General features: G+C 50.7%; 1 protein-coding gene across 10 annotated transcripts in view; it reads right to left on the bottom strand.

Moving 5' to 3' along the window:
* Positions 1-22,913, bottom strand: part of PLEKHA6 (pleckstrin homology domain containing A6) — a 112,153-nt gene that overhangs the window by 28,388 nt on the left and 60,852 nt on the right. For 9 of the 10 annotated variants that reach the window (XM_024750927.1, XM_024750923.1, XM_024750930.1 and 6 more), the window contains 4 exons: positions 8,136-8,216; positions 7,366-7,480; positions 1,634-1,738; positions 890-962 (listed from right to left, as the gene is read on the bottom strand). In XM_024750927.1, the coding sequence (XP_024606695.1) occupies positions 890-962; positions 1,634-1,738; positions 7,366-7,467 (280 nt within the window). In that variant the 5' untranslated portion in view covers positions 7,468-7,480; positions 8,136-8,216. Of the gene's footprint in view, positions 1-889; positions 963-1,633; positions 1,739-7,365; positions 7,481-8,135; positions 8,217-21,096; positions 21,162-22,913 lie in introns of those variants that run through there. The other variant, XM_024750928.1, reaches the window with a different exon arrangement.

Genomic DNA, 22,913 nt, shown 5'->3' with positions numbered 1-22,913 from the left:
ACAACCTTTGCCAAAGTTAATGATTCAGTGAATTGCTCCCAGGAGACCTGGAGAAATCAGAGCTCTGCCATTCCCAGGGCATGGAGGAAAAGGAAACAGCCACTCTTGCTGCTAGATCATTTTATCCTCTCCTCAGCGCCCAGGCCTCGTTGCACAGCATCAGTGTGACAGAACCGTCACTGTCATCAACCCTCACTAGTTCCTCCCTGCCCTCCTTGACATATTGTTGCTGTACATACTTTAAAAATAACTTCCTAGAGGCTGCACCAAAGTTATGAGTTTTGCCCTCCTTTCTGTGGGGGAGGAAAGGGAGTGAGTGTTGGGGTAGGCAAAGAGGGCAGAAGCTGGGGGATAATCATTTACTCCACATTCATTGAGCACCTACTATGTGCCAGGCGCTGTCTTCCGTGCTGTGGATACAGCAGTGGACAAAACTGACCCAAAACTCCTGCCTACACAGATCAGATCATACATTCTAGTGGGATGGGGGAAGCTCAACATACAAGGTCCAATTAGCAGGTCACCTGCTAGTGATGACCAGGGACCCTTGTCTTCTTCCTCCTTTTCTTTTCCCACCCACGCCCTCCCCCGGACTTCACCCTCTGTCATCTGACTGTCTTGTTCATCCACCACACCACTCACCAGGGCCTAGAACTCTGCCTGAAATCTAGTAGGCACTCAGTAAATATTGCCGAATGTGAAATGAGTGAGTGAATGCGAGCTTTGTCTTTATACCCTGTCACGTGCCACTGGTGCCGGAGACCACAGGGGGGATATGTGCCCCCCCACCCCCAACATCCATCAGAAACCGAGCCCTGTGACAGGGCAGAATGAGAAAGAGGGGGCCCTGGCTTCCCACAGCCCCTGCCAGTGCCAGGCGCAAGCTCACCTTTGTAGTAGAAGAGGCAGCGATCCACCAGGACGAACCAGCGCTTATTCCACTGCTTAACCCCGGAGCTGGCCTGCAGGAGAAGTGGGGAATAGACAGGATAGTCTGTGACCTGGGCCTGGGGAGGTGGGTGTGTGCAGTGGAAAGAGTGCTGCACTCATTATAAGGACATCCTGCCTCTGTTTGCAGCTCTGCGACTAACAAGTGGCAGTAACCCCCAAGAGCCCACAGAGGCAGGGAATGACATTACATTATTGCCTATGACCTTCCACTTCTGTCATTCTGGGCCTCAGTGTCTCCCCCAGGGAAGATAAACGGTGCAGCGATGAGCCAGAAAGAGTGAGCAGAAGGTCCGGCAGGGATAATGGCCAGGTCAACGAGGAGAACTGGACCCCTAGACTTAGAGGAGACATCCCCCTCCCTTCGTAGCAAGAGGGCCCTGCTGACTGAGCCACTGGGTTGCTCTGATAGGGCTGATGACAGCATATTTCAAAGTCATTGCATCTGCCCATCAGGAGACCTGGCTGAATTCCCAAATATAACACTAATTTCTCTGTGAGATTTTGGGAAGATACTCAACCTCTCTGAGCCTTTATTGAATTAGGAGATTTCGCAGAGATATACCAAAATGGAACCTGGAGGGATATAGCAAAATATACATGGGCTGTTATAACTACAGAGGAATTACAGCGCTATGAGGAGAAAGCAGGGATGCGGTGGGCAGAATGGAATAGGAGGCCTCACCTGCTTGAAAAGCCAGCCTGCCTTGGTGACAGGAGCACTGGGGTTCCGCTTCATGGAGTGCGAGCGCTTGCCGAAAGCGATGGCCTTGCGGGGCGTCCGGGTGGCCTAGGGATGCAGAGAGCAGCCAGCTTAACTCTTCCTCTCCTCCTTTCTGCTCCACACGCAAAAGGAGCTGCCCTTGGTGGGAGCTATCCCTCTCCAGGGCCCTGGGGGCCCTCACGTTAAGAGGCCCAGGTGAGAAGCTTGGATCTCTTACTAACTCAAGGGCACGGCCTTTCAATTCTTTGCTCTTTTTCTTATCTCTAAAATGGGGTTCAAAATTATCGGCCTACCTGTCTCACAGCGATGTGTGTTTTTTGCTTTTTCTTAAGGAGAAAATAAGACTTTTCATTTCACTCCTGGCCTATCCTTCTCTACTGGCCTTACTTACTCCTTACCTCTTTCATAATGCTTTCTCAGACCCATTCAACTTCAAGTAAATTCCCTATGTCATCATCTTCTCCAAGCCCAATTCATTCTTTTTTTTTTTCTTTTTTATAAATGTATTTATCGTATTTATTTATTTTTGGTTGTGTTGGGTCTTCGTTGCGGTGTGTGGGCTTCTCAGTGCAGTGGCTTCTCCTGTTGTGGAGCACAGGCTCTAGGCGTGCGTCAGTTGTGGCACGTGGGCTCAGTAGTTGTGGCTCACGGGCTCTAGAGCGCAGGCTCAGGAGTTGTGGCGCAGGGACTTAGGTGCTCCGCAGCACGTGGGATCTTCCCGGACCAGGGCTCGAATCCGTGTCCCCTGCATTTGGCAGGCGGATTCTTAATCACTGTGCCACCAGGGAAGCCCCCTATTCATTCTCGAATGTCCAACACACCACAGAGCAGGGAGGATGTATGGGTGTTCTCCTAGCTCCTTATTGCCACTGGGACTTCCCCACATTCTGTTCTGGCAACAATCTCTCTTTCTCGAAGTATCAGTGATCTTTCACTGTTTAGCCCTTCTCACCACTATCAGCTTCTAGCTTCTTTTTTCAGAGTCTAAGGATTTTTTTTTTTTTTTTTGCGGTACGCAGGCCTCTCACTGTTGTGGCCTCTCCCGTTGCAGAGCACAGGCTCCGGATGTGCAGGCTTAGTGGCCATGGCTCACGGGCCAAGCCACCCCGCGGCATGTGGGATCTTCCCGGCCCGGGGCACGAACCCGTGTCCTCTGCATTGGCAGGAGGACTCTCTACCACTGCGCCACCAGGGAAGCCCGAGTCTAAGGATTTTGATATCAGTCATCCTCTCCATTCTAAATCTTGCCATCACTGTGGACAATTTCATTGCTCCACAGTGAGAGGGAGGATGACCCATCCAGTGGCCTAACTTTAAACTACCTTGATGTCCTCAAGTCCAAAATCCTCCACTTCCAGCCCAGCCACTCACTCCCATGGCAACACCTTGGACCTGGCCAGCTCCCAAGCCCCTGTCAGTTCTCATATCCCTGTCTTCTGAGCACAGCATCCCATCCTCCGGGCTGTCTCACTCCATCCCTCAACGACACCAGCTTTTCTACTCCATTGAGATCCCCAACTCCTCAATACTTGCCTTTTTTTCCTGGATCCATGAGCTACCTCCTGGTGTTAGTTGTTTCCCTACAAATACGCCCCCTGGTGGAATAGATCAACCACACTCTCCAACACCAACACCCTATCCAGTGCCTTTCCGCTCGATCTTCTCTGAAACTCTAAACCCCTGATTAATCAAATTATCCACCCTCCCTGCACTCAGCCAGACTATAGTGCTGCTGGAGAACAATCACACCACAGCACAGATGAGGCCACCGCGACCCCTCAGTCCCCGGTGCTCCGCTGCACACCCTCGCCTCTCTCCCGAGCCCAGCGACCTGCCCGCCGCTGCCTTCCCCCGCAGTGGCTTGGATCCGCCCCCACGGAGAAAATTGAGGTTGTCAGACACGCGCTTCCTCAATTTCACACCCTTTTACCCAGAAAATTACTGCCCTTACCACTCTCCTTGTCTCTTTCCCTTCAATGTCAGAAGAAGAGGCGTTTTCCTCCTTTCCAAGGCTATCGGGCCCAGCCTGCTGTCTCCTCTGAGACTTGCTTCATTGATAACCTCTCAAATCTGTCTTCATTTTTTCCTCCTCCACTGGCTGCTTCTCCTAAGCAAACATGCTCAGCTCTCGTCATCTTAAAGCATCCCTCTGTCCGTCTGTCTCTCTCTCACTGTCTGTCTCTGTCTCTCTCAGTCTTTCTCTCTCCTCCTTCTCACTGTCCCTCACGCACCCACACACACCTGACAGCCCCGTCCACCCTCCACCAGCTGTCCCCGTCAGGTAACACCTTCCCTCCCTTCCCTCTCTTTCTCCTCAGAGATAGGCTGCTGGGAAGAGTCCTGACTTCCTCTCCTCCCTTTACTCCTAAACCTCCTCCACTCCTTTCAGAAATGGTCCCTGCGATGTCAACTCAGGCCACTCAGTCCCTGACATTCTTAAGCACCGATAATGTGAACCTTTCTGTCCTTCCCGGAACTCTTCTTTTGGTTTCTGGGGCACTATTCCTTACTCTTCGATATTTACATCTGTGGCCAGTCCTTCTCAATCTCCACCTCCACTCTAAGTGTTGACAGACCTCAAACTTACGCTTTTAGTCTCATCATACATTGTGCCTGTGTAATGTCATCCATACCCATTGCCTCAGCTGCCAGCAATATGCCGAAAACTCCCTAATCTATATCTAGATTCATTTGCTAGAATGAATCTAGATATAGATTCATTTGTCCCAGTCCATTTGCTCACTAGTTGTCCAACTAGGATTAAATAAGCGCAGAACCAAACTCATCCTCTTTCTAACCAACTGGTTCTTCCGTAGTTCTCATCTCAGTGACTGGGCCACAATCTACCCAGTGGCCCAAACCAGAACTCTGAACAAGCTCACGCCGTCCCCTCCTCCCTCCATTCCTCCACACCATCATTTACGCAGGGCTGACAAGTCTGTCTTCTTAATGGATCTCAAGCCTGTCCTTTCTTCTCCAATGCCGCTGTTGGTGCCTCACGGGTTGTCATCTCTTCTGCTTAGAATTTCTCACTACCTCTCATCACTTAGGAGAGAATTCCAGTCCTCAGCACAGCACACAAGGACAGGTCTACGAGATCTGGCTGGGCCACCACCCACTTTCTGCCACTCCACCAGAAAGGCATCACCGCTGGTCATGCCAAACTCCGAGTGGTTCTCTCCCATCTCCCTAGGGCTTTGCTCACCATGGGAGGCGGGGGAACCCCACTCCCCTTGTCCACTACCACATCCCAACTCATCCTTCACGGCCTAGTGCAGGCAACCCTAGTCCCCGAAACCCCCCTGTTCTCCCAGAGTAGTTGTTGCTCCCTCTTCTCAGAAACTTCCCATAGTCTAGAATCTGTCGCACTGCAGCAGAACTGTGGACTTTCTGTCTCCCGTACGAGACTGGGAGCTCTTTGTAGGGAGAAATTTTGTTTTGTTCCTCTCTTTATCACCAGAGCCTAGCAAGGTGTCCAGCTGTCAATAAGCACTTAGTAAATACTTGTAGAAGGAAGGAAAGAAGAAACTGGGGTTTATCATAAAGTACCTCCCGAACTGGAAAATGAAATTATTTTCTGTACTTTACTTGTAAAAATCCACATATAATGGCGGAGATCAGCCATCTGAAGAAGTCATCCACCACCCTCAGAATATGTAAATCCTAAAATCTTTCCCTTTTCTCTCAGTCCGTCATCTGTCATAGTTTCACCTGCTCTCTGCAGCCTAAAAGCTGCTCCCTGCCACTTCAGCCATTCCCCTGCCAACCCCTCAGTAATACTCTAGCCTCCTTATCTTTCTGCCACAGCTTCCCAGCAACCCTCAACCTTAGGTCAATGCAACCATCTGCCAGGCCATAGCATTGCTGGAGAAAAACCACACACACCTGTGGATCAGAGCACACAGATTCAGTCTATGACCTCAGATGACCCTTCAGTATTATTAGGCAATATTCCAAATGTTCCTTGTTGACCACTGACCCTTGGGCTTATTCTGAAGCCCCCCACCCCCCAATGCCTCTCTATCAACCCCACTCTTCCCAGCAGAAAACCCTACCTCCTACTTCCCTGCAAAAGTTGAAAACAACAGGTGGGAGCGTCTTGAACTTCCCAGCCCCACCGCCACGTTTCATGTACCTATCTTACACAGCCTCAGGAAGAGGGCCCCTCCCCTATCCAGGCTGACAGCACCTTTGCACCTGACTCCTGTCTCTACACAAACATGACTCATTGGCGATGCCCTTTCTCTTGAAACTACCTACTGGGTCATTCCCCTCCTGCCCTTAACACCTTGAAACAAAACAAAATGAACAAAGAAAAAACCTCCCTGCATCTTGCATATCTCCTAGCTGCTACCCTCCACCCCTCATTTCCCTTCACGGTCAAGTTTCTTAAAAAAAAATTTTTTTGAAATATTTCAAACATTTCAGAAAAGTAGGGACTAAATCACCACTGCATGTTGCTTTCTTTCCCTAATAAAACATGACAAATAAAGCTGAAACTCCCTTTGAACCCCCTCCCCAATCTCATGACCTTTTCTTCCTTCCTAGAGGTGACCACTGACCACAAATTAGTATGCCTGTCCATGGTTATATGCTTGTACTGCAAGCTTATCTATAAAAACACTGAATAACTTTTCATGTTTGTACATTTTCCATAAATGATACCATGTTTTTCATATCCTACAACTTGCTTTTTCCTCAGCATTATGTTGTTAAGGTTCATCCTTGTTATACAGCTCGCTCCAGTCCATTCTTAATTTTTGGAGAGTCCTCCATTGTATGACTACACTCCCATTTACTATCTGGTTTCTTTCTTTCTTTCTTTTTTTTTTTTTACGCGCAGGCTCAGCGGCCATGGCTCTCGGGCCCAGCCGCTCCGCGGCATGTGGGATCCTCCCAGACTGCTCCGCGGCACGTGGGATCCTCCCAGACCGGGGCACGAACCCGTGTCCCCTGCATCGGCAAGCGGACTCTCAACCACTGCACCACCAGGAAAGCCCTATCTAGTTTCATAGAAGAGCAGTTTTCTACTCTTCAGTGTCTTGTATCCGCCCTCCCATCTCCTCTTAAGCCCTCTCCAGCTTGTCTTTGTCTTCTGCGCTCCTCACACCACTGAACTGCTCTTATCAGGGTCTCCAATTACCACGATGTTGCTAAACGCCATGGATACTTTTAGCCCTTATCTTACTGGACCTCTCTGCAACATTCTTCTCTGATTACTTCCTCCTGATGGTCTCTTCCTTCCTCCTCCTTTCTGAGCACCCAATTGTCATTCTTCATGAGTTATTCTTCTTTCGCTGTCCCCCTAGATCAGTGGTTCTCAGTGAGGGTGGGGCAATTTTGTCCCACAGGGGGCATTTGACAATGTCTGGAGACATTTTTGGTTGTCACAGGGCGGGGGCTACTGGCATCTAGTGGGTAGAGGCCAGGGCTGCTGCTCCACATGCTACAGAGAAAGAATGGTCCCACACTACAAAGAATTATCCAGCCCCCAATGCTAATAGTGCTACGGCTGAGGACCCCTGGTCTAGATGTTGGTCTTCTGTATGGTTCTGGTCTGAGCCCTCTTTCCTCCCCACTCTCCACTTCCTGCATCACGTCACCTGCTCTTTGGAACCTGCAGAAAAAAGTAAGCAGCCTAATACGTTTCCTAGGATTCCTCCCCAGCAGCTTGCGTGGGGGACCGGACTTACCCGGACACTGGGCCGCTCTGGAGGGACCTCGGACACCATGTTGTGGTTGGATAGGTCACTGTTGGCGGTAGTTGGGCGTTTCCCACCTGTTTTATTGGACATGTCCAAGGTCGATCTGATTTCAAGTTGACCAAAAAAGAAGTGGCTAGTGAGACCAAGAGACAATGGGTGCCACCCATCCCTTTTCCCAACCCCGCCATTCACTGTTCCAGCATTCAGCACAAATTAGGTCCCCTCAGTGGTCCCAAGGGGTCCTCTCAGCGGCTCCCGCTGCTTTTCCGAGATTATATGCCAGTAACCCTGGACAGTCTCCTCTTTTTTTCCTGCAAATTTATCTTAAAAACCTAGATCCTAGGACTCTGGAACTCGGACTATGAGAGTCATTTAATAATCTTTTTTTCCTTTCATTTACCGAGCCAACATCAGAGGAATTAGCATTTGGCTCTCGTGGTCATAGCAGATTCCCTCACTGCTCTCCTCAGAGGCCCCTGGTGATTGATATGCCAGCCTCAGACATGTCTCACTCCTTTAGCTCAGCCCGTGGGATGCACTAACCTGGGACCTGCAAGATTCCAGAAAAAGTGGTTGAGGGTATCAAGCCAGATGGGTCTCAGGAGTTTCCAGTCCTCAGAACTGAGGTGAGCGACCCTAAACCTCTCCTGCTCTCCTTTCTGACCCCCACACCCTTCCTCTTCCTAGCTACACAGAGGCAGCGGGATGATGGTGGTTAAGGACGGAAAGGCCAAACAGCAAGTAAGGGGTAAACGTACATTTTCAAGTCAAACTTTTTGTTTTCCTCTGGGACCTGGCCGGTCAGTGGGTGTAGAAATGTGTTCCGTCTTTCATTATGGCTGTGGAGGCAAAAGAGAGAGAGAAGCTGTGGTCAAGACGAAGAAGGCAGAGACACAGGCTAAAGGGTGGACAGGCCCTAGGCAGTAACAGGGATGGCGACCACACTTAAAGAAGGTCATTTGGGGGGGGGGGGGGAGGGGAGGGGATGGGAGGGGGCGGAAGATGTCTTTCTGACAGTGTTAATTACTGACTAGAGATCCCCAGGCTGGAAAGAAACCCCACTTAACCCTTTCAGTGGCCATCCTGGGCATGTATGTGGGGGGCGGGGAGGGGCTCCAATAGTCAAGACTTAGTGTTTGGCTGGTTCCCTCCCAGGGACAACTCCTGCCAGGGTTCCACATAAAAACCGCTCACTCATTATTTGCTAAAAGAATTCTCTTGCAACCTTGGACTCCTTCCTCTCCTGCTCTATCTCTTTCTTCAAATGAAATGAGACATCCAGAAATTCCATCCTTGAGCTTGGGCTGGGCTCCACTCACACCCCAAGTCCAGGGCCTCCCCGTCTAGGGGCTACCTGACTAGCCGACACCTCAGGAGCTGTCCAGCATTGAGGTGAGTGCTGGCTCTCAGTCCGATCTAATTAAGGGATGCTGTGGCCGGGGAGGGTAGTGCGGACAGCCTGCCAGGAAGCAGGGGCGAACATGGGCCAGGGCCGGGGTCTGTGCAGAGGCAGATGGGAGGCTCCCTTGGGAGCTGTGGCCCTTCTGGCTGGCTGGCTTCCACGCTAGCTCCCGGTGGCTCTGCAGGGAGGTAAGGGAGGAAGGGCAGCGGACAGAGCTTAGGGAGGGGCTGGTGCAGAGGGTCTAAGCCATAAATGGCTGCAGTTTGAGACGGATTCTGAAAGCAGAGGGCCACCTGGCAAGAAAGCTATGGGAGATTCAAGCGTGCAGCCAGCGGGGGGCTGGAACAATTTTAAGGTCCTCTTCACCTACCCCTCTCGGGAGATACTGTGCGAGCCCAGGGCATGCTCAGTCCAGCCCCGGAAGCTGGTGCCCGCACAGAGCCCACCAAGGCTGCACGGCGGCTTGGGGGTCTTAATACCAGGCCACCACGCACCCCCACAGCAAAGGGCCAGCGCTCTGCTTGGCAAGTGGCAGGTTAGCTAGCACCAGGGGAAAACAGTGTGGTCCCTTCAGCTGCACGAGCGAAGTAAAACAACCTTTTGGAGAGCACCCTTCCATCGCCAAGGATGCTTCCCAGCCCTTAAGACGTCTGCTGAAGCTAAAGATCATATCGGAGGGTATTTTTTCAGCTTCCAGACCAGTCATGTTCAGATCGAATCCAAAGACATGTGGGAGACAGAAGCCCAGTGGGCAGTGGCCACAGCCTCTGTGGAAATCTGGTTTTGCAGCCAGGACCCTGAATCTGGCCAGTGTCTCTTCGGCCTGGGTTCTAACTCTAGCACATTGATAACCCGCTCCCTGCTTCTCAAACTCTACTCCTCCCTTCTTCCCAGGTCCAATAAGGATGCTCTCCTCAACTTAACCACAGGGGATCTTTGCAAGGAACAATAGCCGTTTCCAGTCACCCTCATCCCTGGCTCTGCCTCATCTAGGGGTGGGGGCAGGCAGTCTGTGACAGCTAAGATCCTTGAGGCACAAAGGTCTCTGCTGTTTCCCAGTGGCACAGATGACCTGCCCCCCTGACACCCCTCCACCCATTCCGTCCCCTTCGGCCCATTCTGCTGTACACATTCCCTGTGCTAACTCTGCTGGAACCTTTCCTGCAGGCACTGGTACAGATGGACAGATGGACGGAGAGACAGACACACACAGAGGCACACACACAGTCTGCTGTCAGCTGGTACAAGTCTTTCAGAGGACACCAAATTTCTTCCTGCCCCAGACTCTCCTACCCAGTAACCCCTACAAATGACGTCCTCGCTCCATCCCGGCGCTACCAATTTCAAAACAGCTTCCCCTTCACAAACACTGCAATGCAGCAACCATTGACCTAACTGCTCTCCCTTCTCCAGGTCACACGGGGCAGGCCCCTCACTCTGACGCCCCCGGATCCAGTGACCTGCCCACTCAGCTCTCACTTCACTTGACTCACAGCCCACTGAAGAAATCCCTACCTGACCCGTCGATCAGCTCGAAACTTCAACATCTTTTAGGCAGCTTTGTCCCCTGTTTGGCAGCCTCAGAGGACCCACCAGCCACCCTGCTCGTACCATCCCTCTGAGAAGTCAGTCCTCCGGTCCGGCTCGCCGTGCCGTGGCTGAGCTCCAGGTGCACGTGGCAGCGGCAGGCGCTGCTCTTTCCCCTCCTCCTGGCTCCAGCACCAGGAAGGGGGAGGGCCTCTCCCTGGGTGGTGGTAGGGGTGCCCAGGTGCCCTAGGGGGTCTGCAGCTTCCCAGCATTCAGACAGAACGCTGCCCGGCAGAGTGCCAGAGGCAGAATAAGTGAGCAGGGGATGACATCTTCTCAGTTCAGGTGCCCAAGGAGAAAATGCAAAAACGGAGAGACGGAGTACGCGGAGCAGGTGTACAACTTCCAGGTAGTCTGACCTCACCGAGCTAAGGACGCAGAGTAGCTGGGCGGACGGAGGAGTCTGGGGCTGCATTCCCATCCGCACGGCAGAAACCCATGCCAGCCCAACCTGCAGGAAGACAGCCCTCCCTACCTCCCTTCGCCCAGAACACAGGCCCTTGGGCTGAAATCCACTTGCTTCACAGAGACCCTTTCGACCCAGTGGGCACAAGGGTTAAATGAGGCTCCAGGTTCACGTGCTGCTGTTGTCGTTGCTGCCGATGCCGGGAAGCCCTCTCTCCTCCCAGCCTGCCCAGCCTTCCGTACGGACAGGAGCATAATGAACACGAAGCTTGTCTGCAGCATCCCCCTACACGCTCCCTTCAGACAGACACAGCCCCAGGTTGCTTGCCCTCCTCTTGGGGTGGCCCAGCAGATGAAGGGCAAGTGAGGCACATGGGCGTGGGTGTCATGGAGCCAGAGCTGGTGGTGAGGACTGGCTTCTCTGCTTGGGTGAAATGGAAGAAAAGCTTCTTCCCAAATCTTATGAGGAAGAGGGTAGCAAATGAGGCTCAGACGGGGTCACCGTGTGTTTATTTTTGTAAATCTGCCCAGCTGTAATATAATACATTCCAGCTGGAAACTGTCAGATCTGCTCGGGGCAGGGAGGTTTGCATCGCCGTTAGCTACTCTGAGCTCTCCAGAGATCGAAGATGGTCGCATCTCCCCTTTTCCTAATGTCCTTTGTGTCTTAGGGCCCTCCACGCAAGGGGCTTCTGAAGGTCATCTCTTCCAAGCCCCTGCCTCCAGGCAAGCCTGCTCTCCAATCAGTCTCAATAAGTGCCTTGTTTGTTTGTGAAGGGTTCCAGGAAAGGAAGCTCCAGACACACTGTTATCTTATACTGCCTAGATGTTCTTCTTTGATATCAAATTTCAGTTCCTCTGGCTTTTGATATCATTCCATTTTTATCTTTGGATGACAGAATCCTTTCTGACCGATGTGGTTCCTTTCAGCAACACCAGGCATTCTGGTGACATCATAGTCTGTTGTTATGGCAATTTTGTGATGTCAACAGACACTGAAAGGGAGGAGCTAATCTAATTTTTTGGATCGAGGACAGAACTCAGTCAGAGAACAAAGCAATCAGTGAATGGAAAAGGACAACATAATTATTTAACCCGTGATGAGTCAAGCTGGGTGGATATAGCTGGGGTCAACAGCTGCTGGCACTCAAGCAACTAATCCTAAATCCAAAGGTCAACATATTCAGCCATCTAGTGGTACTTCTGCAAATGCTTTATCCTGATGACAAGTGGCTTCACTTTCCAGATCCCACCTCTCCCTGTCCCTAATCCAGTTACTGGAGCCCTGCTGTGGTTACGGAGAGCTGGGCCCTCTCCTGATGCCTGCTTGGGGTCTCTGCCTGTGCACAGTAGGTACCCAATAAATATTCGTTGAATGAATAAGTGAATGAATGAATGAACAAAAGAAACTCCATGTGCTCTGATTTAATTTTTAGCCACCTGCATTTGGAGTTTAACATTGTATTACCAAGGGCTTCCCTATCTTTGCTCTCTCTTAAAAGTAATTACTTCCTCTCCATGAGAGCAGCTCTGTTTTTGTCCCCTCACCCCTTCACTTAGCTCCCCTGCCTGGCTCCCCCTTGAATATATAGCTTGGCTTTGATCCATCTTCATTAGGAGGGGAAGAAAATTAAGCTCATCTGCACAGAAGGAGGGGTGGAGGTGCCTCGGGAAATGAGTTTTCTTCCTCTAGAAGGCAAAAATATCCCTTTCCCTTCAATTTGAGCTCAGGGGCCTCCCACAGCCTTCGCTTAACTTGCAAGTTAAATTACTTCTCCCATGCCCACTGAAGATAGCACAGGAGGAGGAAGGAAGGCTCAAGGGTTTCCCCTGCCTGTCGAGAGCTCTGAAATCCTCAGGATTAAGTGAGCGCACAGAATGCCTGGCTGGAGTTTCTTTCCTTTGCCACTAAACGGCACAGATGACAGGTTTTCATTAGGTTAGACACCAGGAAGAACTTACCAGGTATGGAACATTAAAAAAGGGAAACGGGGACAGGTAATCAGTTTTTTTTTTCCCTCTCCTCTTCCCTTTCTTTTGGGATGTCAAAGGCCTCCATTTCTCAAGAACAAATGGTTATGAATCCATCTCCAAATGGACTCCTTGAATCCCACCCAAGGGAAGGGGGGCATCTCAAGCAATAAAGGAGATTTTGCTATGAAGACAGGAGCAACCCTAAACTCCCGAGTTGCCCACTAGGTGTTCCCCTATCCACGGTACCTATGAAGGTGGCCCCAATGGCAGTGCCGTCAGTGAGAAGAGAATTGGCAACACCGGGCTTTCAGTCCAAGGTCCAACATGAGGGTGACTTGACTTCTTTGGCCCTTAGTTTTCTCACATGCAAATGAGGTACTTTCTAATTCTATGAAATAATAACTGGAAACTTTCAAAATGTGAAATATTTTATGCACAAGAGATAATGCCTATGATTATTCTGCTTAAAAACAAATCAAGAGGGACTTCCCTGGCGGCGCAGTCGATAAGACTCCGCACTCCCAATGCAGGGAGGCTGGGTTAGGGAACTAGATCCCACATGCATGCTGCAACTAAGAGTTCACATGCCACAACTAAGGAGCCCATGTGCCGTAACTAAGGAGCCCACCTGCCACAACTGAGGCCTGCCACAACTAAGACCCAGCTCAACCAGATAAATAAATAAATAGATAAATAAATAAATAAGTAAATATTTAAATATTAAAAAAACAAATCAAGAAATATGCTAGGTACTGGAGCTAGAAAATGAAAAACACACAGTCTCAGGCTTAAGATGGCAGTGGATGGAGCAGGGGCTGGGAATGCGGGGACTGGCATTCCAGAAGTGCCAAAACCAATCAATTGCAAAGAAAAGAGGTAGATCTTCTCCATTTTCCAAGCGTTTGTCCTCCATCTAGTTTGGGCTTTTCTACAGTTCTACAGACACCTGCAGCCTCTAATTGCAGGCGCTAGTGACAGCCTCACTACGAAGGTAACTGTGTACTGATTCATCTCCAAACATTCTCCCCAAGAATCGGTATCTACCTGGAGTGATACCTGGCACCACGCAGTCAAAAGCAGCAAAATCAACCCAGGTCTTCATGACTCTTTGCAGACATGCATGTCCGCACATGTGTGCACACACACGCACCGCACACTCAGGATGGACACCCAGAGGTCCCACCGTGATAAATACTGAATGACTAGAGAGATACATTCAACTCCTTCCACCCTGGGCCCCTCTTGGTTATCTGCAGGACACCAAGCTGCGGCGTCCCCAGAGCTCCTGAGAATCAGCCCCGCCAGGCTTTCCCATCCAGACAAGGCTTTGGCTTCTGGCATTATCGCTCATTAGATAGAGGACTGTGAGGCGAGTGGGAAGGAGGGCTGCTATGGCCCGTTCCTCCCACTTCCTTCTCCCCCAGCTAGCAAGTTCCAAGCTCAGACTGTCCACACACCAGGGAGGATTTCTGCAGCCGACAAAGGAGGCGAAGGTGGGGAGACTTTTGACTCCTGCTCTCCACGTCCCCTCTGGATCTCATCATCATTTTCAAGGAGCTTTATGCGTTCTACCTTTCTCTCCCAATGAAAAAACAACTTGGTTTACATTCTCAACCATCCTGATGTGCCTGATTCCTGAGACTCCCACCAACCCCCGTCATTCCTGGGAAAAAGTACACTTCCTAGCCAAGTTCTCCCCACCCAAATCCCTCTGCAGCCACACAAAGGGGACGTCGAAAGGGGTCGGCCCTGGTGGCACCTCTAGGTATTTGCAAGTGGGAAAGGCCCCTCTACCTGACACTGTCTTTTTTCCAGATGCTGCCAACAGATCAAAATACCAGTCCTGCAGGCTCTAGGGACACAGCTGTCAGCCCTGTACTTGCATTTACTCTCTTCTCTCCTCCCTGCCCTCGCCCCAGCCCTCCTCCTGCGCCACAGTCATTTCCAAACTGGCAAGATTAGAGTGTCTTCTCCAAGTAAGCTTGGAACATCCAAAAATGCTGGCTACTGGGCTGAGTGCCTAGGAGATAAGGCCCAGGCTGCTCTCTTTCCTGCTAAACTCTGCCTGTCCTCACAGCCCCTTCCCTGCCCCAAAGGGTCAAAACACCTTTTCCTTCCCTGCTATGACCAATCATGGAACACTGGGGGAATTTCACCTGAGTTTGGCCCCTACCTCAGGTAGAAAGCAGAAAAGCTGGCTCAGTAGCCAAGGGATGGAAATTACAAATCAGGGATCCAGATCCAGGCTTCCTCCCTTCCATCCTAGGTGGAGGTCCTTCTCTAGTCTCTCACTATATAATCGCCTGAGCCTGGACATTCAAGCTTACAACTGCAGGTAAGGGTATGGGGGCCTTGTGTACTCTTTAGCCAGGGCAATGCTTCACTGTGTGTATGTGAGCGTGTGCGTGTGTGTTTATGCGTATGTGTGTGTGTCTGGTGAGGGGGAGAGTACAAATATCGCTCAGGGGAAGTTCATGGGGAATCTTCATGCTGATCTACCCCAACTTGGATGATCTTATCTTCAAACTGACTATTTTACTTTATGGAACTCCACTTGTCTTCTGAAAAATAAAGATAAACAGAGTGGGTATTCGGCATAACCATGCCAGTTACTAAAATGCTGAAGTTCTTCCATATTGGTTGGTAAAGGGCTACTCTTCCAATAAGGAAGAATTTCAGTATTTTAATAACTGGCCCTCCCCTCCTCTATGTGATCCAGAGACACCTTGGGGCCCTCCAGGACTCCAGGCCAGTGTCCTTTCTGGTTGATAAATTACTGAGTGTCATTGCTGGGATGACCATTCCTTAACTATCTGAACACCGACAGCCCTTCCAGGTGTTAAGAACTGTGATTCTGAGCACAGAAGTCATCTCAGGCAGCTCGAGAGGCATTTCCCCCCTCACACGCTGGCCCAACTTGGAAAACTGGGGCAACCCAGCTCCCTGGGGTTCCTCAGGCTCCTTGCCCTTGTGCCTCTGTGCTGTCCCTGCTCAGGGGAAAAGGAAATGAAAGGAGAAACAGGAGCTCTCTACGGCTCCAGCTCCACATTTTCCTTCTCTCATCCTTCCCCTGAGTGGCCCCCAGCTAAGCCAGATAGAAGCAGAGGGAAAAGGGCTCCAGTCCCCTCCCCTCAGCCTCCAAGCTGCTTTCTCCGACAGTCAGCAACTGGAAAGAGGCCCAAGAGGTAACGGGCAGAGCAATAATTAATTACCACCACCACCCCCACACACACACACACACCCGCCGAGCTCTGAGCCAAATCCCAAACCCCTACCCTTCAGAGACTGAGGAAGCCCAGCTGTCTGCTTCTAGGCCTATGGAAGGTCACTCGAGCCATCCTTCCTCATTCCTAGCTCAGCAGATTTGGTCCTGGTGTCCCACAGACAGCAGTCACTCCACCCACCCCCAGGGAACGAATTGTACAAAGTGAGTGTTTGGAGGGTAATGCCGCTGGGCTGGTGCCCCTCCTTCCACACCCTCAAAAGCTACAAATGCCTTCTTGGTTCCCAATCCAGCAATCTGTGGGCGTCAAGCTCTTCCATGGCTCAGTTTCCTCGTTTTAGGAATGAAACAGTAGTAATAAGTGGTGACCTGTTTAGAAGACAACACAAATTTCCTACCAGACTAGACAGCAGAGGAAGAAAGGTGATGATGCTCTGAAGGGTTAAACACAGGGAAACCATTAAACTCATGTGGTCTCTGGTCCTTGCACTGGGAAGAAGGCAAGGCCCATTCCAGAGTCAGGGGAGCCAAGAGTCACTGCCCCAGCTATAGTGACAAGAGAGACAAGACAACGTTCCCGTCTCCTTGGTTGTTCCCAGGCCCTGCTACTTCTCCAACCTAAGCTCCTCATCTCCGGGAGAGAAGAGAGCCTTGTGATTCAGGGGGGAGACTACAGCTCCACAAGGCCCGCTGCAAGAACACAGGGGTGAAAGTCACAAACCCTCTTGCTGCTAACCCCCACGGGCTACAGGTCTGGGCACTGTGTGCGATGTAGGGTGGGAGGTACCCAAAAATGTTAGTCTGACCACACCTGCCTGGGTGCAGAGGTGTGGAGGGACAGCCACACACAAACTGCTTACAACCTGGACCTTCTTTGTCACTGTGCCTGGCCGGCACCTCACACCCAGACACTGAATGGCTGTCTGGTGGGATGGCTTAGAGGCAGGCCAGTGGTCTGGCCACAGTGGGAGGAGGGAACATGTGCTGTTCTGCTCTGGGATGTTGAATTGCTAGTGCGAGGCAGGAGAGCTCAGCCTTGAATCCTCTCACAAGGGAATCCAGTGGGTGGGTTCCATCTGCTCCATGGCCCCTCCTCTCCCCTCTCACTTCCTACTGGCCAGCCAGACTCTGATAAGAGTCTACTGAGCAGAGGCTTTGTCTGGGGAAGAAGAGAGCAATAAATCAATGGGAGCAGGAAGGCAGGAGCCTCGGCGACTGCTTTGGGAGAAGGAGGCCCCCACCTCGGAGGGCTGTATGGGGTGTGGATGCAAAGGCAGGTGGGATGGCAGCAAAGCTCTAGTGTGAGCACTGCTTCTCACCTGCCCCCTGGGAGGGCTCAGCTTCTTGTCTCTCCTAGATTGGGAGTAACGGGTGAGCAGGGATGCAGATGGATTGTGGGAAATTTTGAACGCCTCCTTCTGTAGGGAGTGAGGAATCTGGAACTTCCCATGTACTCAGGGAGCTTGCTAAGGGCTCAAAGGGCAGAGGAATCTCCCCGGATTGCTGTCTGCTGTAGAAAAGATCCAAAAGGAGCTTGGGGACAAGGGCCACCAGTGGAACCAGCCAGGAAATGACTGTGTCTGGAGAGAGACGTTGTTGTCTCCACCTCTGTGTGCTGAGAAAAATCATTGTGAGCTCCCCTGACATCCCAGAGAGGGAAAGTGAGACCTGGAAGGGAAAGGACTTGGAGAACTTTTGAAGAGAGCTGTAACATGAAAACAAAGAATGGCTGGCACATGGCTGTGGCTGAGCAGTAGTGACCGCTTTACTTTTCTGGGCCTCAGTTTCCCCATCTATAACATGGAATGATACCACATTGCTGGGAGGATTAAGCAAGATCACATATTTAAAGCACCTAGGAGAATGCTTGGCACATAACAGTTGCTCAGTCAGTGGCTGATGTTATAATCATTTATAAGATAAAGGAGTGAAATGAAACAAGGAGCACTATTCCATCCAATTTAGTAGCTGCTAGTCATATGTGGCTATTTACATTTTCATTAATTAAAACTAAGTAAAATTAAAATTTCAGTTTCTCCGTCACGCTAGCCACAGCTCAAGAGCCACCATGCCTAGAGGCCACCTAACTGGACAGGACAGCTGTAGCATGTTCCACCATTGTGGAGTATTCTATCGGATAGCACTGGGCTAGATGTTCCCTAAGCCACCTTCCAGTTCTAATCTTTTTGGACTCTATAAAACACGTAACTCCAAACCAGTCTGTCCTTCCTCCAGCTGATATGTGTTCAGTGTCCTCAGGAAATGCAAGTTCTCTTACAGTCCTCAGCTAAAGCAAAAAAAAAAAAAGGAAATCTGCTACCAACAACAATAAAAAAGTTAAAAACCTAAAATCAAATGATACATTCCAAAGACCAATCAAAATTAATTTGGATAATACATCATTTTAAAATATATGCATTGGGCTTCCCTGGTGGTGCAGTGGTTGGGAGTCCGCCTGCCGATGCAGGGGACGCAGGTTCGTGCCCCGGTCCGGGAAGATCCCACATGCCGCGGAGCAGCTGGGCCCGTGAGCCATGGCCGCTGAGCCTGCGCGTCTGGAGCCCGTGCTCCACAACGGGAGAGGCCACAGCAGAGAGAGGCCCGCGTACCGCAAAAAATAAATAAATAAATAAATAATAAATAAATAAAACATATGCATTAAGACTCCCCTCCAGGGCTTGAAAATATTGTTACTACTAACAGCCCTACTGGGGGCAGGCCCTGGGGGAGGCAACTCGGAAAGGTTACAAAGAGGATCACGGAGGTTGGAAAAGGTGAAAGAACAAGGAATTGTCCCTCCTTCCTGCCTCATTTTCCTTCTTGGATTGGCCAACTTCTGGTGAGGCTGGAGGGAGGAAGAGCAGACAGGTCGGCTGCATGGTCTGCAGGGTCCTGCGGTCCACAGTGGGAGGAGCCAGCACAGAGGGGAAGAGAGGGAAGAGGACTGCCACCGAGGACAGCAGGCTCAGGAGTCTTCCTTCCCTTGCACTTCCCCTGTCCCCACCCCGGCCCCCACCCAGCCTGGAGCCTGTGGTAATCATAGGGATACAATCTGTTCCTAAACAAATAGCACATGAGGCTGGTGCCAGAGTGTGTCCATTGATAACCGTGGCTTAGAGAAGGGAGGGGAGACGATCTCAGAGGAATGGAAGAGGCACTCCCAGACCTAGACCCTGCCTGGAGCCCAGGTAATGGAAAGAAGAACTTGGGAAGAAATGGAAAGAAGAACTTGGGAAGAAAAGGAAAGTGGGGGGAGGGGACCAGGTAAGGGACACTGCTGGCCCCTCCCCTGTCCCCATGCCATGCAGTAGCCTTGAAGGAAGACTAGGCAGGGTTGCTAAGACAAGAAGAAACAGACACTTTGGGAGGAGGGTAGAGGGGAAGAAAGGAAAAGGGATGCTGTACCGGTCCCGGTCAGGACAGAAGCCAGTCTTGGTAAGTGACACCTGAGTAACAGGTGAGTCTGCCTATGCCTGTTGGAGCATATGAACACCATCCTGCTGCTGCCCCTTGTGGCTGGCCTGGGAATAGCTCTGGCTATATGCTTGGCAGGGCCCAGAGCAAAATAAAAACGCAGGGCTCCCTGCTCAAAACGTAAGAAGTTCAGGATGGTGACAGAAGGACATTAAACCAAACCCTTCTGAGGACACAGGGCAACTGCGCAGGTTGTATGCCCACGAAGCCCTGCCTGCCTGCGAATACCAATTCCTCTGGGCTGCTTCTCCTGGGAGCGTGAGGACAGAGGGTGGCTAGTCTTGCGTGTGGCTAACTCTTAGTACGAGGCAGAACACGGAAAGTGGCCGGCTCCTCTCCCAGTCCCGACTTCCCCCTCTTTGTTGGCTCACATGCCCAGAAGCTTGGCATCTTTTGCTCCTGTCCCACTGGGTCTGGTGGCTGGCACCTCCCCCTTACTGTGGCTGGTTTCTGTCTGCCTGTGGGCAGCTTAGCCGGAGCAAGCACCACAGCTGAAAGCCACGGGGGTTGGGTTTGCCTTATCTCTCAAGACTGGCACGGGGAGCACGCTGTTCCTACCCAACAGACCCCTCCAGCACTGCCTACCATTACCATTATGTCATGGAACCTTTTTCCTCCCAAGAAAGAGGCAAGGGGGACAAAAGGGTTCCTGGCTAAGAGGGGGTAAAGTCAACAGTTCTGCTTTGGAGACAAATCAGTCTTTCATTTTTTTGTGCACGCATGAGTACACACACACACACACACACACACACACACACACACACACACAGAATCAGCTGAGAAAATTCCGTCTTAGCACCTCCTCCAACGAAGCCAAGAAAGTCTTGTCCACATTCCCTGCACAAGTCTGACTTGTCATGAGGAGGTGCCTGGGTCAAAGAGGCCTAATATTTGGAGGGAATGAGGGTCCTGAATGGGCAGCTGGGGGCAAGGGGACAAGAGACATCTAAACCCAAAAGACTGGTTCTCTCTCTTCCTGGATTTGTTTTGCTCCCAAATGACAAACTTTGTCTTCTAACACGTTGAGTCCCCGCCAACTCTCTGCTCCACCCCCACCCCTTGCATCCTGCCTCCCACCTCTACACACCTGACTTGAAGTAAAAAGAATAAAAGGCAAAAGGCACAGCTATGCCCGTCTCCTTTGGCTGTGCCCTCCCCGCCTTCCTTCTGGGCTGGTCCCAGCAAACGGCTGTGAAGGGGCGGATGGTGCTTCTGCCCAGAGCTCCTGAGCCCCTCTCCGGAGACAATGGCTCAGGGAGAGGGGGAGAGCAGGGCTCCAGCTTTGTGTGCAAGGTGGCCACACCAAACCATTGTCTCTGCATCAGGACAGACAATGATGTGTATTTCCGGCTTCTGTGCCAAGTAGTTCACACCCCTTAGACTAAGACAACCCTAAAGATTTCCTTCTAATAAATAGGAATGATACCGAAATCTGGCCCCAAGCTGAGAATTTGTATCCGGTTGTAACAAAAGCCCACTCTAGCTGATGGAATGGGAATATTGGTGCTCTCTTACCTGCTCCAGAGCCACCCAGACGAATATACAGCAGACAGATAACCACTCACTCACCGGCTCTTCTCTGGGGTCCCCTCTGCTCTCGCCCTGACTCCTTTCACACTCAGGAACAGGGAAAAGGTTCTCCTTTAACACTCACCAGGTCCCTGGTGGGTAGCAATCATTAACAGCCACACATGCTGACTGGCCTTAACCCCTTCAGTGCCGGTTGCCTCCAGTTGGCTGATGGACAGCCCTGTCCCCTCTTCCCAGCTCTGAGAAAGTGGCAAGTCCCACCTTGATGCCATCCACCTGAGTAATGCTGCTGCCTCCCATGTGGAAAGCAGGAGCCCTCTAGTCCCACCCAGGCTGCCCCGCCTGATTGGCGCACGCTGGCAACCTGAGGTGCTGGGCTCTGGCATGATGCCCAATTGGATGAGCCCACATTATGAAATATTTGCCTAGCAGGCCAATAGAGGAGCCAGGATCGGGGGGAGGGGATGATATTTTTATTTGTTCCTGGAGGAGGGAGAACAGACAAAGGTAGTCAGAGCATCCCGAGCCCTGGGCCAGGAAACAGTGGGAAGGTGGTCTTCAGGTCAATGTATGTGCCTCTAGCCTCTCTGTCTAGGTACAGGGCACAATCCTGGAAGGTTCCTAAGCAATTTTAGCTCCTGGCTGTTTAGCTACAGCGTTTCTTTGCCTTAATAATTCCCTGACTCACCCAGGAGCTTGGAGCTAGGAACTGTAATAGAAACGAAGATGGAAAATAACTTGACAGGCAAAGGATTGCTCGTAACTGCACAAACTGTGTGTCACAGGTGGTCTTTTTTATATTTCAAAGCTGCAGGAATAATTTTGCATCTTTGGAGGATGCAGAAGAAAGGTGAGCAGGAATGAGTAGAGTCAAATCACTTCTTTATCCCTTTAAAAATAGGCAACTGATTTGGGGAAATCTAAATCCAGCATAGAAGTATGTAGCTACATGTAGGACACATGCAAATCTATGCAGATATGTGCAAATGAGCAGCTCCAGACTTTTCAGAGTAATTCCTTGCCAGGATTCTTCTAGTTTGAGCAAGAAGTCAGGTAGTCTCCAAATCCAATAACAAAGCATCTCACGACAGCATAAGGATATCAGCAGAGGGAGCATATAGAGGTTTATAAACATATTTATGGAAAATTTACTGCATAGAAAGCCTTGAAATACAGTCTAGTAGTGTTTTTAAACCATGATCATAAACATGATAGGCTATACAGGAGAATGCAAGCGCCCTCTTTCTCCACAACCACAGTTAATACCCCCTTCTCCTTTCAGGCCCCAGTGGGTGGTCAGGCTGCTCCACTTTGTGCCAGTCTGAGTCTAGTAGCTGCACCTCCTCTCATCGCCCCTGGTTCCTGTTTGTCAGTAGTCCAGTTACTGTGGCTCAAGACCCTGGCTTAAACCTGCCAGGGGGCCTTATCTTATCTCCTGGGCTGCCTTCCCAGCGGCCTGATGGCTGGTTGGCCCTGGTCTCTTAAAGGGGCTGCATGCATTCCCACCTGCTCCATTCACCCTCGAGAATACCCCAGAAATCTAGGACTGCACTGCCTGTGGAGGGTCAGGTTCATCATACCACTCCCTCCTCTCACATCTGGCTGCAGGGCTGCTACATATGATTTATTAACTTAAAATGGGAAAAGACGCTGATGTTTTCACATGCTTTTAAATGCTTATCATATCATGTAAAAGCCCTGCATCTCAGTATGTACAGGTTCCTGCTCTGTAAAATTGAGTTTTAAAGGGGGAGAGGGGCTCAGGATAAAAAGTCAATATAGAAAAATCAGTTGTATCTCTATATAGTGGCAGCAAACAATGAAAAATTGAACTTTTAAAAAGACTACTTATAATAGGGTAAAAAATATGAAATATTTAGGAATAAATTTGACAACAGATGCGCAAGACCTATATACTGAAAACTGTAAAACACTAGCGAG

The sequence above is a fragment of the Neophocaena asiaeorientalis genome, unplaced genomic scaffold (assembly GCF_003031525.2).
Source record: "Neophocaena asiaeorientalis asiaeorientalis breed wild unplaced genomic scaffold, Neophocaena_asiaeorientalis_V1.1 scaffold67, whole genome shotgun sequence".
Classification (NCBI taxonomy): domain Eukaryota; kingdom Metazoa; phylum Chordata; class Mammalia; order Artiodactyla; family Phocoenidae; genus Neophocaena; species Neophocaena asiaeorientalis.
This window is presented reverse-complemented; position numbering and strand designations above follow the sequence as displayed.